General features: G+C 48.3%; 2 protein-coding genes across 3 annotated transcripts in view; both read right to left on the bottom strand.

Annotated features, from left to right (window-relative positions):
- Positions 1 to 1,311, bottom strand: part of ube2c (ubiquitin-conjugating enzyme E2C) — an 11,490-nt gene extending 10,179 nt beyond the window's left edge. Inside the window, exon 1 of the mRNA XM_070894851.1 lies at positions 1,288 to 1,311. Within this exon, the coding sequence (XP_070750952.1) occupies positions 1,288 to 1,311 (24 nt within the window). The remainder of the gene's footprint in view (positions 1 to 1,287) is intronic.
- A 4,067-nt stretch (positions 1,312 to 5,378) lies between these two features.
- The window catches only part of LOC139277447 (deoxynucleotidyltransferase terminal-interacting protein 1), a 113,813-nt gene continuing 100,661 nt past the window's right edge, over positions 5,379 to 18,530 (bottom strand). The window contains exon 13 of one of the 2 annotated variants that reach the window (XM_070895916.1): positions 5,379 to 6,594. In XM_070895916.1, the coding sequence (XP_070752017.1) occupies positions 6,486 to 6,594 (109 nt within the window). In that variant the 3' untranslated portion in view covers positions 5,379 to 6,485. The remainder of the gene's footprint in view (positions 6,595 to 18,530) is intronic. The other variant, XM_070895917.1, reaches the window with a different exon arrangement.

The raw sequence follows: 18,530 nt of genomic DNA, 5'->3' as shown, positions 1-18,530 counted from the left end.
CTCCAATCCATTGGAACTGATCCAGAGTCAAGAGAATGTTGGAAAATGACCACCAATGCATCCACTATTTCTAGGGCCATTTCCTTAAGTACTGTGGGATGCAGACTATCAGGCCATGAGGATTTATCGGCCTTCAATCCCATCAATTTCCTTAACACAATTTCCTGACTAATAAGGATTTCCTTCAGTTCCTCCTTCTCGCTAGACCTTTGGTCACCTAGTATTTCCGGAAGGTTATTTGTGTTTTCCTTAGTGAAGACAGAACCAAATTATTTGTTCAATTGGTCTGCTATTTCTTTGTTCCCCTTTATAAATTCACCTGATTCTGACTGCAAGGGACCTACGTTGGTCTTCACTAATCTTTTTCTCTTCTCATATCTCTCGAAGCTTTTGCAGTCAGTTTTTATGTTCCCTGCAAGCTTCCTCTCATACTCTATTTTCCCGCTCCTAATTAAATCCTTTGTCCTTCTCTGCTGAATTCTAAATTTCTCTCAGTCCTCAGGTTTGCTGCTTTTTCTGGCCCATTTATATGCCTCTTTCTTGGATTTAACACTATCCCTGATTGGAGATTCCTTTGTACTTTTGGAGTGGAATGAAGGTGTGATGTGGATCTACACAAGAAATAGCAGGAGAAGGCCATCCAGCCCCTCGAGCCTGCTCCGCCATTCAATAAGATCATGGCTGATCCGACTCGGGTCCACTTCCCTGCCCGCTCCCCATAACACTTTATTACCGTTCAAAAATCTATCTCTGCCTTAAATATATTCAATGACCCAGCCTCCACAGCTCTCTGGGGCAGGAAATATCCTCCCTGCATCCACCTCGTCAAGGCCCCTCATTATCTTATGTTTCAATAAGATCACCTCTCATTATTCTGTACTTCTACGTGTACAGGCCCAACCTACTTAACCTATCTGCATGAGTCAACCCCCCTCATCACAGGCCAGGTCCCAAGAGTGTTGGATAATGGAGGTTACATCAATGAGTTCAGCAGTGCCACGACTGACAGCTGCAAGCAGCTGCCACAACATTTCTGATTTTTAAATTCTCATCCTTATTTTCAAATCCCTCCATGGTCTCGCCCTATCTCCGTAATCTCCTCCAGCCCCACAACCCTCCAAGTTCTCTGCGCTCCTCCAATTCTGGCCTTGAGCATCCCTGATTACAATCGCTCAACCATTGGTGGCAGAGCCTTCTGTTGTCTAGTCCCCAAGCTCTGGAACTCCCTGCCTCACCCTCTATGCCTCTCTACCTCTTTCCTCCTTTAAGATGCTCCTTAAAACCTACCTCTTTGACTGAGCTTTTGGGCATCTGCCATAATAGCTCCTAGGTGGCTCAGTGTCAAATTTTGTTTGATACGTTCCTGTGAAGCGCCTTGGGACATTTTACTACATTGCAAGTTGTTCTTGTGTTGTCATCAATTTCAACATGTCTGATGGACTTTGGTATTGGTTGGCTGGGTGCCTGACAGGTACAGAAACCCATCGCCATGGCCAAGTGTCTCAAAGACAAACTAGAAAGTAATGAAGAAAAGTTTTAGCTTGCCTGAAATGGATTGATTACACACTATTACTCAAGGGACACAACCCCTTTACCAACTTGGCAAGAGCCAAGGTTTAGAGATCTACAAACATTAGATAGGGTTAATGCAAGAGTTTAACCAGCCAGCTATGACCCGACCCCCCCCCTCCCGCCCCCGCTAGTCACCTGGAGATTCCAGTCCCACTAGGCTCCTGGGCCTGGCCTGGCTCAACTACTCATGAAGGTGAAATTTGCCTTGGTATCAGAGCAACTGGCCTTGTCATTTCGGTGGACTCAAAAACAGCCAATCAGCATAGAGATGAAGAAACCTGCCTCTGAATTTCAAGTCAATCAGATCAGAGATCCTCACTGCTCCAATCAGAGTGATCCACATCGCTCCAATCATATCAGAGATCTGCTCCAATCATATCAGAGAGATCTGCACCGCTCCAATCGTATCAGAGCGATCCGCACCACTCCAATCATATCAGAGATGCGCACTGCTCCAATCAGATCACAGTGAGTACCCCATGGATCCATCCTAGGTGCCATTAAATATAAGAAATCAGGAGATACAAAGCATAACTAAAACAAATGAATTGGATCAGCACAAGTAGGGCTTGTGCAGAGAAGTTCTGAAGGAACAACGGATGGAGTGAAGCATCATAAACGGCTGCTTAGAGGCCGGGAGCAACAAGAGGATGGCAGAGATATAGGGAATGTGGAGAGGGAACAATGGCAGTGAAATCATCCAACTTCACTGAGCAATCATCACTGCTCGTGCCTGCCTCCCTCTGGGAGTAGGCAGAACAAGCCTGTTGGGGAGGAGGATGGAAAACGTGAAGTCTGTGGTACAGTACTCAGTTGTGTGGTACGGCCCAATAACTACAGGGAAATGGGCTAGCCCAGGGACAGTTCCCACGCCACAAAAAAATTGGGCTTCTCAACACATTTGGGACCGAGTTGAGTTTTTGATCACAATCATACAATAGTACAGCACCGGAGACCATTCGGCCCATCGAGTCTACGCGGCCCTTTTGAAGAGCAATCCAGTTAGTCCCACTCCCCTGCTCTTTCTCCACATCCCTGCCATTTTTTCGTCTTCAAGTATTTATCCAATTCCTTCAAGTAGTGCATTCCAAATCTTAACCACTCATTGCATAAAAAGTTTTTCCTCATGTTACCTCTAGTTCTTTTGCCAATCACCTTAAACCTGTGACCTCTGCTTATCGACCCTTCAGCCATTGGAAAGTGTCTCTTTATTTACTCTATCTAAACCTGTCATGTATCTTACATTATTATATATAACTGTATCCTAACATGCTATACATGACTGTAATAAGATATGACCTGTAACCACCAGCATACCTTACCACCAGGGGTGCACTTGCAAGAGACAGGTATACAAGGGCAGGTCTCAGGCAAGTGCAGCATTCGAGAGCTGTGAAATAAAGGTGCAGGTCCAGAGTGACCTTGACTTCACTACATGCCTCGTGTGAATCTGTACTGAGGGGACAGGACTTTACAAAACCCTTCCTGATTTTAAACACCTCGATCAAATCTACTCTTAGCCTTCTCTACTCTAAGGAGAACAACCCCGGCTTCTGCAGTCTATTCACATAACAATGATCCCTCATCCCTGCAACCATTCTAGTAATGGCGACTTAGCCTTGCCATGAATGGAGTGGGACTTCTGCCTGCCCCATCCTGATGCCTCTAAGCCCCCAACCTTGGGGCAGTCACCACTAGTGGCATGGGAGTTATGATGCTGCAGGACTGGGGGGAGAGGGGGGGGTTGTGTTAAATTTTGAAGGGCCGCCTTGCTTCGTGCAATTGATCGCATTAGGCAAGGCAGCCCTTTTAAATTTATATTTGGCGGATATATTGTCCGCCCAGTCTCACTCCCAGAGGAAAATCACGCAGTTACTAGACTAGATTGGACAGGTAGGTGAAGGAAAAGAGGTTGAAGGGATATAGGAACAAGGTGGGCAAGAGTGGTCACGTGGAGGATAAACGCCAACATGGACTGGCTGGGCCGAATGGCCTGTTTCCATAGTTCTATTGAAGAGGTCTACTTGTTCCATAGGAGCAGGCCATCATCTTCAGCTCTTGGCTTCGCAGGGAAATGCCAGTCCTCACTGCTGTCACCTGAGGTAAGGCAGCCGGAGAAAGCGGTCAATTAATGATCTAGCCAGGCTGTAGGACGAGGGAGGGGTGGGCAAACCCATGTACGGGGGGCAATTTCAGCCCGACAGCTTAAAGCAGTGAGCCCATGTCCTCCAACTCCTGGGCCACCAACTGGCTACAGTATGTGACTTTACTTCATTGACCCAGCTTGTGGCAATGAAACTTCGTTCTCAACTCGGTACCGAACACTGGCACAGGAATCACAGACTGTGGGCACTGCGTACAGGAATCCACACACACACACACACTGCCATAGAGAGGGCAACAGCCAGGCAACTTTTGGAAAAAAACTTTTAATTGATAACAAAAGAGCAAGAAAGATACAATTCTCCAAAGTTGGAGAGTTAAATTCACAGGCATGGTAGAAGCTTGTATTTAATTCTCACATTTCTGATCGACATCAGCTCAAGGGAATATCCAGCACTAACAATTTAGATGCGTGTCTAAGCTTGCACAATTAAAAAAACACAAGATTTCAAAGCAATGACCTGCCTCAAGAAAAAAATCCTGTTTCCGAAAACTGATGTGACAGAAGGAGCATATTGGTTTGTTAAAGTCACCGGTGCTTGATATTCTCGGGGTTGGCAGGTTTAGAATTCATCTCTGTAATCACACCTTTTACTATTAAACATTCTGATAAGCCACTATATTCCTGATGTATTTATACAAAGTCCCTTTGCTCCAGAGCTGACACAATCTCACCTCTCCCCACCCAATAAACTAGTGATAGCTAACACATTTATATAGCACCTATATAAAACAATGGATTACAGACACTTACATTTTGGAAAACACTTTCCAGCAGTATGTGGGTAGGGAGAGAGGGGGAGGAGGGGGGGGGGGGGGGGGAGGGAGAGCGCGAGGAGGGGGAGGAGGGAGAGCGCGAGGAGGGGGAGGAGGGAGAGCGCGAGGAGGGGGAGGAGGGAGAGCGCGAGGAGGGGGAGGAGGGAGAGCGCGAGGGGGGAGGAGGGAGAGCGCGAGGGGGGAGGAGGGAGAGCGCGAGGGGGGAGGAGGGAGAGCGCGAGGGGGGAGGAGGGAGAGCGCGAGGGGGGAGGAGGGAGAGCGCGAGGGGGGAGGAGGGAGAGCGCGAGGGGGGAGGAGGGAAAGAGAGAGAGAGAGAGTGGGAGGGAGAGAGAGAGAGAGGCAGGGAGAGAGAGGGGGAGGGAGAGAGAGAGGGGGGGAGAGAGAGAGAGAGGGGGGGAGAGAGAGAGAGAGAGGGGGGGAGGGAGAGAGAGAGGGGGGGAGGGAGAGAGGGGGTGAGGGAGAGAGAGAGGGGGGAGGGAGAGAGAGAGGGGGGAGGGATAGAGAGAGGGGGGAGGGATAGAGAGAGGGAGGGAGGGATAGAGAGAGGGGGGAGGGAGAGAGAGAGGGGGAGGGAGAGAGAGAGGGGGAGGGAGAGAGAGAGGGGGAGGGAGAGAGAGAGGGGGAGGGAGAGAGAGAGGGGGAGGGAGAGAGAGAGGGGGAGGGAGAGAGAGGGGGGGAGGGAGAGAGAGAGGGGGGGGAGAGAGAGAGAGAGGGGGGGAGAGAGAGAGAGAGGGGGGGAGGGAGAGAGAGAGAGGGGGAGGGAGAGAGAGAGGGGGGGAGGGAGAGAGAGAGGGGGGGAGGGAGAGAGAGAGGGGGGGAGGGAGAGAGAGAGGGGGGGGAGGGAGAGAGGGGGGGGAGGGAGAGGGGGGGGGAGGGAGAGAGGGGGGGAGGGAGAGAGAGGAGGGGGGAGGGAGAGAGAGAGGGAGGAAGGGAGAGCGAGAGGGAGGGAGAGCGAGAGGGAGGGAGGGAGAGAGAGAGGGGGTGGAAGGGAATGGAGATGGGGGAGAGAAGGGAAGGTGAAATGGGAAGGGAGGGGGAGAGAGGAAGAGAGTTGGGTGGGGGAGCAGGATAGAGGGGGGAGCAAGAAAGATGGGGGAAAGGAGGACCCATCCTATTTGCAGCAAAATTGCAAATCTGTTCTAAATAATTGTTCAGCATTTTGCTGCAAACAATGAATTCAGCAAATTCCTCAGCCCTGGGACAGGACACATCAATGATATTAGCACACTGATCTGTGAAAAGAAGTCTGTTCACCTAGCACTCTACACTTGATCTGGGCGAAGTCTCAATACTATTTGCCGAAGATGCTCTTTCACTGTATACACACACACACACACACCTGTAGCAGTGCTGGGGCCATCGTGTGTGCTATGTACAGCAATCTGAGCCTGCATGTGATAGGGTTCAGAATGGATTGTGAAATTCAATGCCCCTCACTGGACATTTCAAGGCTGGGCCACTCATCCTTTATTCGCTTGGGCTGTATTGCTTATCAAATGCACATCATTCTTAAGCCCTTGAGCCCAAGATACTGTCACCTTTCAATCACTCATTCTCTGAGGTACAGGCAGCACACAGCGCTCCCAACACCCAGGATATGGAACAGTAGCTGCAATTCACAAAGATTTATAACTCAAACAGAGGCGGAGGACAGTTCATTCCCAGTCCAGATTGGACATCTCAGGGACTTTCAGACATAGGTTTTACAGATTACAGGAACAAAGAGGCACCTTTTAAAATGTAGCCAGCCTGAATTGTTTCACACAGCACTACAAGAATCAAGTCTGGTCTCTTCAGTGCTTCATGCTGATAGCAGTTCCTGAGGAACACGTTACTCTCCGGTGCCGAGTGCCACTTTCAGGAACACCAGTGATAGAAACTACAAACAATAAGTCCTCAAAAGTGCTAATTACACCAGCAGACACTCAGCTGCTCCTGGAGAGAAAGGCTTCCCTCCTGACGTCCCCTCGATCCTACTCCTTCTCTGTCCGTACAGCTATCATGTATTTCTGCATCTTCTCCAACATCCAGATGGGAACGACGAAGGGTCGGAGTTCATCCAACCTCAGCTCAGGGCAGTCCCTGCAACATAGGATGGAGAATTACCGGCACACACACCGTGACCTAGTGACACACACACACACAGTGACCTATAGTGACACACACACACAGTGACCTAGTGACACACACACACAGTGACCCGAGTGACACACACACAGTGACCTATAGTGATACACACACAGTGATCGATAGTGACACACACACGCAAAGTGACCTATAGTGACACACTCAGACAGTGACCGAGAGTGACACACAGTGACCTAGTGACACACACACAGTGACCGATAGTGACACACAGTGACCTAGCGACACACACACACAGTGACCTAGTGACAGTGACAGTGACCGAAAGTCACACACGGTGACCTAGCGACACACACGCAGTGACCTATAGTGACACACACACAGTGACCTAGTGACACACACACAGTGACCTATAGTGACACACACAGTGACCGAGAGTGACACACACACAGTGACCGAGAGTGACACACAAACACAGTGACCTAGTGATAGTGACCTATAGTGACAGTGACCTATGGTGACAGTGACCTATGGTGACACTGTGACCTAGAGTGACACAAAAACAGTACCTAGTGACACACACAGTGACCTAGCGACACACACGCAGTGACCTATAGTGACACACATAGTGACCTAGTGACACACACACAGTGACCTACAGTGACACACACACAGTGACCTACAGTGACACACACACACATTGACCTAGTGACACAGTGACTTAATGACAGACACACGCAGTGACCTAATGACTGACAGTGACCTAATGACTGACAGTGACCTAATGACACACATACAATGACCTAATGACACATACACAATGATCTATAGTGACACACACACAGTGATCTATAGACACACAGTGACCTACAGTGACACAGTGACACACACACAGTGACCTAGTGACACACAGTGACCTAGTGACACACACACTCAGTGACCTAGTGACACACACAGTGACCTATAGTGACACACACACACACAGTGACCTATAGTGACAGTGACCTAGTGACACACAGTGACCTAGAGTGACACACAGTGACCTAGAGTGACACACAGTGACCTAATGACAGTGACCTAGTGACCTGCAGTGACACAGTGACCTAGTGACACACACACAGTGACCTATAGTGACACACACACAGTGACCTAGTGACCTACAGTGACACACAGTGACCTAGTGACACACATACACTGACCTAGTGACACACATAGAGTGATCTATAGTGACACATAGTGATCTATAGTGACACACAGTGACCGAGAGTGACACATGCACAGTGACCGAGAGTGACACACGCACAGTGACCGAGAGTGACACACGCACAGTGACCGAGAGTGACACACGCACAGTGACCGAGAGTGACACACAGTGACCTAGTGACACATACACTGACCTAGTGACACACATAGAGTGATCTATAGTGACACATAGTGATCTATAGTGACACACACACAGTGACCGAGAGTGACACACACACAGTGACCGAGAGTGACACACACACACAGTGACCGAGAGTGACACACACACACAGTGACCGAGAGTGACACACACACACAGTGACCTAGTGACTGTGACCTATAGTGACAGTGACCTATAGTGACACACACAGTGACCTAGTGACCTACAGTGACACACAGTGACCTAGTGACACACAGTGACCTAGTGACACACACAGTGACCTAGTGCGCACATAGTGACACACATACATAGTGACCTAGTGACACACATAGTGACCTATAGTGACACACACACACAGTGACCGAGAGTGACACACACACACAGTGATGTAGTGACTGTGACTTATAGTGACAGTGACCTATAGTGACACACACACACAGTGACCTATAGTGACACACACAGTGACCTAGTGACACACAGTGACCTAGTGACACACACAGTGACCTTGTGACGCACACACAGTGACCTATAGTGACACACACACACAGTGACCTATAGTCACACAGTGACCTGGTGATACACATAAAGTGACCTAATGACTGACACAGTGACCTAATGACTGACACAGTGACCTAATGACTGACACACAGAGTGACCTAATGACTCACACACAGTGACCTATAGTGACACATACACACACACACACACACAGTGACCTATAGTGACACACAGTGACCTGGTGATACACACAAAGTGACCTAATGACTGACACACAGTGACCTAGTGACACACACAAACACACAGTGACCTATAGTGACACACAGTGATCTATAGTGACACAGTGACCTATAGTGACACACACACACAGTGACCTATAGTGACACACAGTGACCTATAGTGACACACACACACAGGGACCTATAGTGACACACACAAAGGGACCTATAGTGACACACACACACAGTGATCTATAGTGACACACAGTGACCTATAGTGACACACACACACAGTGACCTATAGTGACACACACACACAGTGACCTATAGTGACACACACACACACAGTGACCTATAGTGACACAAGTGACCTAGAGTGACACACACAGTGATTGATAGTGACACACACAGATCTATAGTGACACACACACAGTGACCGAGAGTGACACACACACAGTGACCTATAGTGACACACACACACAGTGACCTATAGTGACACACACACAGTGACCTAGTGACCTACAGTGACCTAGTGACACACATACACAGTGATCTATAGTGACACACACACAGTGACCGAGAGTGACACACACACAGTGACCGAGAGTGACACACACACACAGTGACCGAGAGTGACACACACACACAGTGACCGAGAGTGACACACACAGTGACCTAGTGACTGTGACCTATAGTGACAGTGACCTATAGTGACACACACACACAGTGACCTAGTGACCTACAGTGACACACAGTGACCTAGTGACACACAGTGACCTAGTGCGCACATAGTGACACACATACACAGTGACCTAGTGACACACATAGTGACCTATAGTGACACACACACACAGTGACCGAGAGTGACACACACACACACAGTGATGTAGTGACTGTGACTTATAGTGACAGTGACCTATAGTGACACACACACACACACAGTGACCTATAGTGACACACACAGTGACCTAGTGACACACACAGTGACCTATAGTGACACACACACACACAGTGACCTATAGTCACACAGTGACCTGGTGATACACATAAAGTGACCTAATGACTGACAGTGACCTAATGACTGACACACAGAGTGACCTAATGACTCACACAGTGACCTATAGTGACACATACACACACACACAGTGACCTATAGTGACACACAGTGACCTGGTGATACACACAAAGTGACCTAATGACTGACACACAGTGACCTAGTGACACACACAAACACACAGTGACCTATAGTGACACACACAGTGACCTATAGTGACACACAGTGACCTATAGTGACACACAGTGACCTAGTGACACACAGTGACCTAGTGACACACACACACAGGGACCTATAGTGACACACACACAGGGACCTATAGTGACACACACACAGGGACCTATAGTGACACACACACAGGGACCTATAGTGACACACACACACAGTGATCTATAGTGACACACACACAGGGACCTATAGTGACACACACACACAGTGATCTATAGTGACACACAGTGATTTATAGTGACACACACAGTGACCTATAGTGACACACAGTGACCTAGTGACACACACACACAGTGACCTATAGTGACACACACACAGTGACCTATAGTGACACACACACACACAGTGACCTATAGTGACACAAGTGACCTAGAGTGACACACAGTGATTGATAGTGACACACACAGATCTATAGTGACACACACACAGTGACCGAGAGTGACACACACACAGTGACCTATAGTGACACACACACAGTGACCTATAGTGACACACACACAGTGACCTATAGTGACACACACACAGTGACCTATAGTGACACACACAGTGATCTATAGTGACACACACACAGTGACCTAGTGACTGTGACCTATAGTGACAGTGACCTATAGTGACACACACAGTGAACTATAGTGACACACAGTGACCTAGTGACACACACAGTGACCTAGTGACAGTGACCGAGAGTGACACGAAAACAGTGACCTAGAGTGACACACACGCAGTGACCTAGCGACACACACAGTGACCTAGCGACACACACACAGTGACCGAAAGTGACACACACACACAGTGACCTATAGTGACACACACAGTGACCTAGTGACACAAACACAGTGACCTAGTGACACAAACACAGTGACCTAGTGACACAGTGACTGTGACCTATAGTGGCAGTGACCTATAGTGACACAGTGACCTATAGTGACACACACAGTGACCTAGTGACACACACACAGTGACCTAGTGACACACACACAGTGACCTAGTGACACACACACAGTGATCTATAGTGACACACATACAGTGACCGAGAGTGACACACACACACAGTGACCGAAAGTGACACACACACACAGTGACCTATAGTGACCTATAGTGACACACACACAGTGACCTAGTGACACACACACAGTGACCTAGTGACACACACACAGTGACCTATAGTGACAGTGACCTATAGTGACACACACAGTGAACTATAGTGACACACAGTGACCTAGTGACACACACAGTGACCTAGTGACAGTGACCGAGAGTGACACGAAAACAGTGACCTAGAGTGACACACACGCAGTGACCTAGCGACACACAGTGACCTAGCGACACACACAGTGACCTATAGTGACACACACACACAGTGACCTATAGTGACACACACACACAGTGACCTATAGTGACACACACACAGTGACCTAGTGACAGTGACTGTGATCTATAGTGACACACACACACACAGTGACCTATAGTGACACACACACAGTGACCTAGTGACACAAACACAGTGACCTAGTGACACAAACACAGTGATCTATAGTGACACACATAGTGATCTATAGTGACACACACACAGAATGACCTATAGTGACACACACACAGAATGACCTATAGTGACACACACACATACAGTGACCTATAGTGACACACACACAGTGACATATAGTGACACACACACACACAGTGACCTATAGTGACACACAGTGACCTATAGTGACACACAGTGATCTATAGTGACACACACACACAGTGACCTATAGTGACACACACACACACACACAGTGACCTATAGTGACACACAGTGACCTATAGTGACACACAGTGATCTATAGTGACACACACACAGTGATCTATAGTGACACACACACACAGTGACCGAGAGTGACACACACACACAGTGACCGAGAGTGACACACACACACAGTGACTGAGAGTGACACACACAGTGACCTATAGTGACACACACACACAGTGACGTAGTGACTGTGACCTATAGTGACAGTGACCTATAGTGACACACACAGTGACCTAGTAACACACACACAGTGATCTATAGTGACACACATAGTGATCGAGAGTGACACACAGTGACCGAGAGTGACACACACACAGTGACCTATAGTGACACACACACACAGTGACGTAGTTACTGTGACCTATAGTGACAGTGACCTATAGTGACACACAGTGACCTAGTGACACACACAGTGACCTAGTGACACACAGTGACCTAGTGACACACATAGTGATCTATAGTGACACACATAGTGATCTATAGTGACACACACACAGTGACCGAGAGTGACACACACACAGTGACCTATAGTGACACACACACAGTGACCTAGTGACTGTGACCTATAGTGACAGTGACCTATAGTGACACACACACAGTGAACTATAGTGACACAGTGACCTAGTGACACACACAGTGACCTAGTGACCGAGAGTGACACGAAAACAGTGACCTAGAGTGACACACACACAGTGACTTATATTGACACACACACAGTGACCTTTGTGACACACACACACAGTGACCTATAGTGACACACACACAGTGACCTAGTGTCACACACACACAGTGACCTATAGTGACACATAGTGACCTGGTGATACACACAAAGTGACCTAATGACTGACACACACAGTGACCTAATGACTGACACACACAGTGACCTAATGACTGACACACACAGTGACCTAATGACACACACACAGTGACCTATAGTGACACATACACACACACACAGTGACCTATAGTGACACACAGTGACCTAGTGATACACACAAAGTGACCAAATGACTGACACACAGTGACCTAGTGACACACACAGTGACCTAGTGACACACACAGTGACCTAGTGACACACACACACAGTGACCTATAGTGACACACACACACAGTGATCTATAGTGATACACACAGTGACCTAGTGACACACACAGTGACCTATAGTGACACAGTGACCTATAGTGACACACACAAAGTGACCTAGTGACACACAGTGACCGAGTGACACACACAAAGTGACCTATAGTGACACAGTGATCTAGTGACACACACACAGTGACCTATAGTGACACACACACAGTGACCTATAGTGCCACACAGTGACCTATAGTGACACACACACAGTGACCTAGTGACACACACACAGTGACCTAGTGACACACAGTGACCTATAGTGACACACACAGTGACCTATAGTGACACACACCGTGACCTATAGTGACACACACCGTGACCTATAGTGACACACACACACACACAGTGACCTAGAGTGACACACAGTGACCTAGAGTGACACACACACACACTGACCTAGAGTGACACACACACACAGTGACCTATAGTGACACACACACACAGTGACCTATAGTGACACACACACAGTGACCTATAGTGACACACAAACACAGTGACCTATAGTGACATACAAACACACAGTGACCTATAGTGACACACACACACATAGGGACCTATAGTGACACACACACACATAGGGACCTATAGTGACACACACACACATAGGGACCTATAGTGACACACACACACACACAGGGACCTATAGTGACACACACAGTGACCTATAGTGACACACACACACAGTGACCTAGTGACACACACACACAGTGACCTATGGTGACACACACCTCAGTGGCCTAGTGACACACACCTCAGTGGCCTAGTGACACACACACAGTGACCGAAAGTGACACACACACAGTGACCTAGAGTGACCGAGTGACACACACACACACACACACACAGTGACCGAGTGACACACACGCACCGTGACCTAGTGACACACACGCACCGTGACCTAGTGACACACACAGTGGCCTAGTCACACACACACACAGTGGCCTATAGTGACACACAGTGACCTATAGTGACACACACACACAGTGACCTATAGTCACACACAGTGACCTATAGTGATACACACACACACAGTTACCTAGTGACACACACACACACACAGTGACCTAGTGACACACACCCACAGTGACCTAGTGACACACACACACAGTGACCTATAGTGACACAAACACAGTGGCCTAGTCACACACACACAGGCCTATAGTGACACACACACAGTGACCTATAGTGACACACACAGTGACCTATAGTAACACACACAGTGACCTAGTGACACACACACAGTGACCTAGTGATACACACAAACAGTGACCTAGTGACACACACACACAGTGACCTAGAGTGACACGCACGCAGTGACCTAGCGACACACACAGTGACCTATATTGACACACACAGTTACCTATAGTGACACACACACAGTGACCTATAGTGACACACACACAGTGACCTAGTGACACACACACAGTGACCTAGTGTCACACACACACAGTGACCTATAGTGACACACAGTGATCTGGTGATACACACAAAGTGACATAATGACTGACACACACAGTGACCTAATGACTGACACACACAATGACCTAATGACTGACACACAGTGACCTAATGACACACACACACAGTGACCTATAGTGACACACAGTGACCTGGTGATACACACAAAGTGACCAAATGACTGACGCACACAGTGACCTAGAGTGACACACAGTGACCTATAGTGACACACAGTGACCTGGTGACACACACCGTGATCTATAGTGATACACACACAGTGACCTATAGTGACACACAGTGACCTATGGTGACACACACCTCAGTGGCCTAGTGACACACACACACACCTAGTGACACACACACAGTGACCTAGTGACACACACACACACAGTGACCGAGTGACACACACAAACACAGTGACCTAGTGACACACACACACAGTGACCTATAGTGACACAAACAGTGGCCTTGTCACACACACAGTGACCTATAGTAACACACACACAGTGACCTATAGTAACACACCCACAGTGGCCTAGTGACACACACCCACAGTGGCCTATAGTGACACACAGTGACCTAGTGACACACAGTGACCTATAATGACACACAGTGACCTATAGTGACACACAGTGACCTATAGTGACACACACACAGTGACCTATAGTGACACACAAAGTGACCTATAGTGACACACAAAGTGACCTAGAGTGACACACAGTGACCTAGTCACACACACACACCGTGACCGAGTGACACACACACACCGTGACCGAGTGACACACACACACCGTGACCGAGTGACACACACACACCGTGATCTAGTGACATACACAGTGACCTAGTGACACACACACAGTGGCCTAGTCACACACACACACAATGGCCTATAGTGACACATAGTGACCTATAGTGACACACACACACACAGTGACCTATAGTCACACACAGTGACCTATAGTGAGACACACACACAGTGACCTATAGTGACACACACAGTGACCTAGAGTGACACAGTGACCTATAGTGACACACACCGTGACCTATAGGGACACACACACACAGTGACCTAGAGTGACACACACACAGTGACCTATAGTGACATACAAACACACCGTGACCTATAGTGACACACACACACAGGGACCTATAGTGACACACACCTCAGTGACCTAGTGACACACACCTCAGTGGCCTAGTGACACACACCTCAGTGGCCTAGTGACACACACAAACACAGTGACCGAGTGACACACACACACAGTGACCTATAGTGACACAAACACAGTGGCCTAGTCACACACACACAGGCCTATAGTGACACACACACAGTGACCTATAGTGACACACACACAGTGACCTATAGTAACACACACACACAGTGACCTAGTGACACACACACACAGTGACCTAGTGACACACACTGACCTAGTGACACACACTGACCTATAGTGACATAGTGATCTATAGTGACACACACACACACACACAGTGACCTATAGTGAGACTCACACACACACAGTGACCTATAGTGACACACACACAGTGACCTATAGTGACATACAAACACACCGTGACCTATAGTGACACACACACACACACAGGGACCTATAGTGACACACACCTCAGTGGCCTAGTGACACACACCTCAGTGGCCTAGTGACACAAACCTCAGTGGCCTAGTGACACACACACACACAGTGACCTATGGTGACACACAACTCAGTGACCTAGTGACACACACCTTAGTGGCCTAGTGACACACACACACAGTGACCGAAAGTGACACACACACACAGTGACCTATAGTGACATACAAACACACAGTGACCTATAGTGACACACAGACACAGTGACCTATAGTGACACACAAACACAGGGACCTATAGTGACACACAAACACAGGGACCTATAGTGACACACACACACACACACAGTGACCTATAGTGACACACAAACACACACTGACCGAAAGTGACACACACACACACAGTGACCTATAGTGACACACACACACACAGGGACCTATAGTGACACACACACACACACACAGTGACCTATAGTGACACACAGTGACCTATGGTGACACACACCTCAGTGGCCTAGTGACACACACCTCAGTGGCCCAGTGACACACACACACACCTAGTGACACACAGTGACCTAGTGACACACACACACACACACACACACAGTGACCTAGTGACACACAAAGTGACCTATAGTGACACACAGTGACCTAGTGACACACACAGTGACCTATAGTGACACACACTGACCTAGTGACACACAGTGACCTATAGTGACACACACACACACACAGTGACCTATAGTGACACACACACAGTGACCGATAGTGACACACAAACACAGGGACCTATAGTGACACACACACACACACACAGTGACCTATAGTGACACACAAACACACACTGACCGAAAGTGACACACACACACACAGTGACCTATAGTGACACACACACACACAGGGACCTATAGTGACACACACACAAACAGTGACCTATAGTGACACACAGTGACCTATGGTGACACACACCTCAGTGGCCTAGTGACACACACCTCAGTGGCCCAGTGACACACACACACACCTAGTGACACACAGTGACCTAGTGACACACACACACACACACAGTGACCTAGTGACACACAAAGTGACCTATAGTGACACACAGTGACCTAGTGACACACACAGTGACCTATAGTGACACACACTGACCTCGTGACACACAGTGACCTATAGTGACACACACACACACACAGTGACCTATAGTGACACACAAACACAGGGACCTATAGTGACACACAAACACAGGGACCTATAGTGACACACACACACACACACAGTGACCTATAGTGACACACAAACACACACTGACCGAAAGTGACACACACACACACAGTGACCTATAGTGACACACACACACACAGGGACCTATAGTGACACACACACACACAGTGACCTATAGTGACACACAGTGACCTATGGTGACACACACCTCAGTGGCCTAGTGACACACACCTCAGTGGCCCAGTGACACACACACACACCTAGTGACACACAGTGACCTAGTGACACACACACACACACACACACACACAGTGACCTAGTGACACACAAAGTGACCTAGTGACACACAGTGACCTATAGTGACACACACTGACCTAGTGACACACAGTGACCTATAGTGACACACACACACACACAGTGACCTATAGTGACACACAGTGACCGATAGTGACACACACACAGTGACCTAGTGACACACACACAGTGACCTAGTGACACACACCTCAGTGACCTAGTAACACACACCTCAGTGACCTAGTAACACACACCTCAGTGACCGAAAGTGACACACACACAGTGACCTAGTCACACACAGTGACCTATAGTGACACACACACAAACAGTGACCTATAGTGACACACAGTGACCTAGTGACACACACACAGTGACTGAGTGACACACACAGTGGCCTAGTCACACACACACACAGTGGCCTATAGTGACACACAGTGACCTATAGTGACACACAGTGACCTATAGTGACACACACACACAGTGATCATAGTCACACACAGTGACCTATAGTGATACACACACACACACAGTGACCTAGTGACACACACACACAGGCCTATAGTGACACACACACACAGTGACCTATAGTGACACACACACAGTGACCTAAAGTAACACACACACAGTGACCGATAATGACACACACACAGTGACCTAGTGACACACACACAGTGACCTAGTGACACACAAAGTGACCTATAGTGACACACAGTGACCTAGTGACACACACACAGTGACCTATAGTGACATAGTGATCTATAGTGACACACACACACAGTGACCTATAGTGAGACACACACACACAGTGACCTATAGTGACACACACACAGTGACCTATAGTGACATACAAACACACCGTGACCTATAGTGACACACACACACACAGGGACCTATAGTGACACACACCTCAGTGGCCTAGTGACACACACCTCAGTGGCCTAGTGACACACATCTCAGTGGCCTAGTGACACACACACACACAGTGACCTATGGTGACACACAACTCAGTGACCTAGTGACACACACCTCAGTGGCCTAGTGACACA

The sequence above is a fragment of the Pristiophorus japonicus genome, chromosome 12, assembly GCF_044704955.1.
Source record: "Pristiophorus japonicus isolate sPriJap1 chromosome 12, sPriJap1.hap1, whole genome shotgun sequence".
Taxonomy (NCBI): domain Eukaryota; kingdom Metazoa; phylum Chordata; class Chondrichthyes; family Pristiophoridae; genus Pristiophorus; species Pristiophorus japonicus.
The sequence above is the reverse complement of the archived record's forward strand: the minus strand, read 5'-3'. Positions and strand labels throughout refer to the sequence as shown.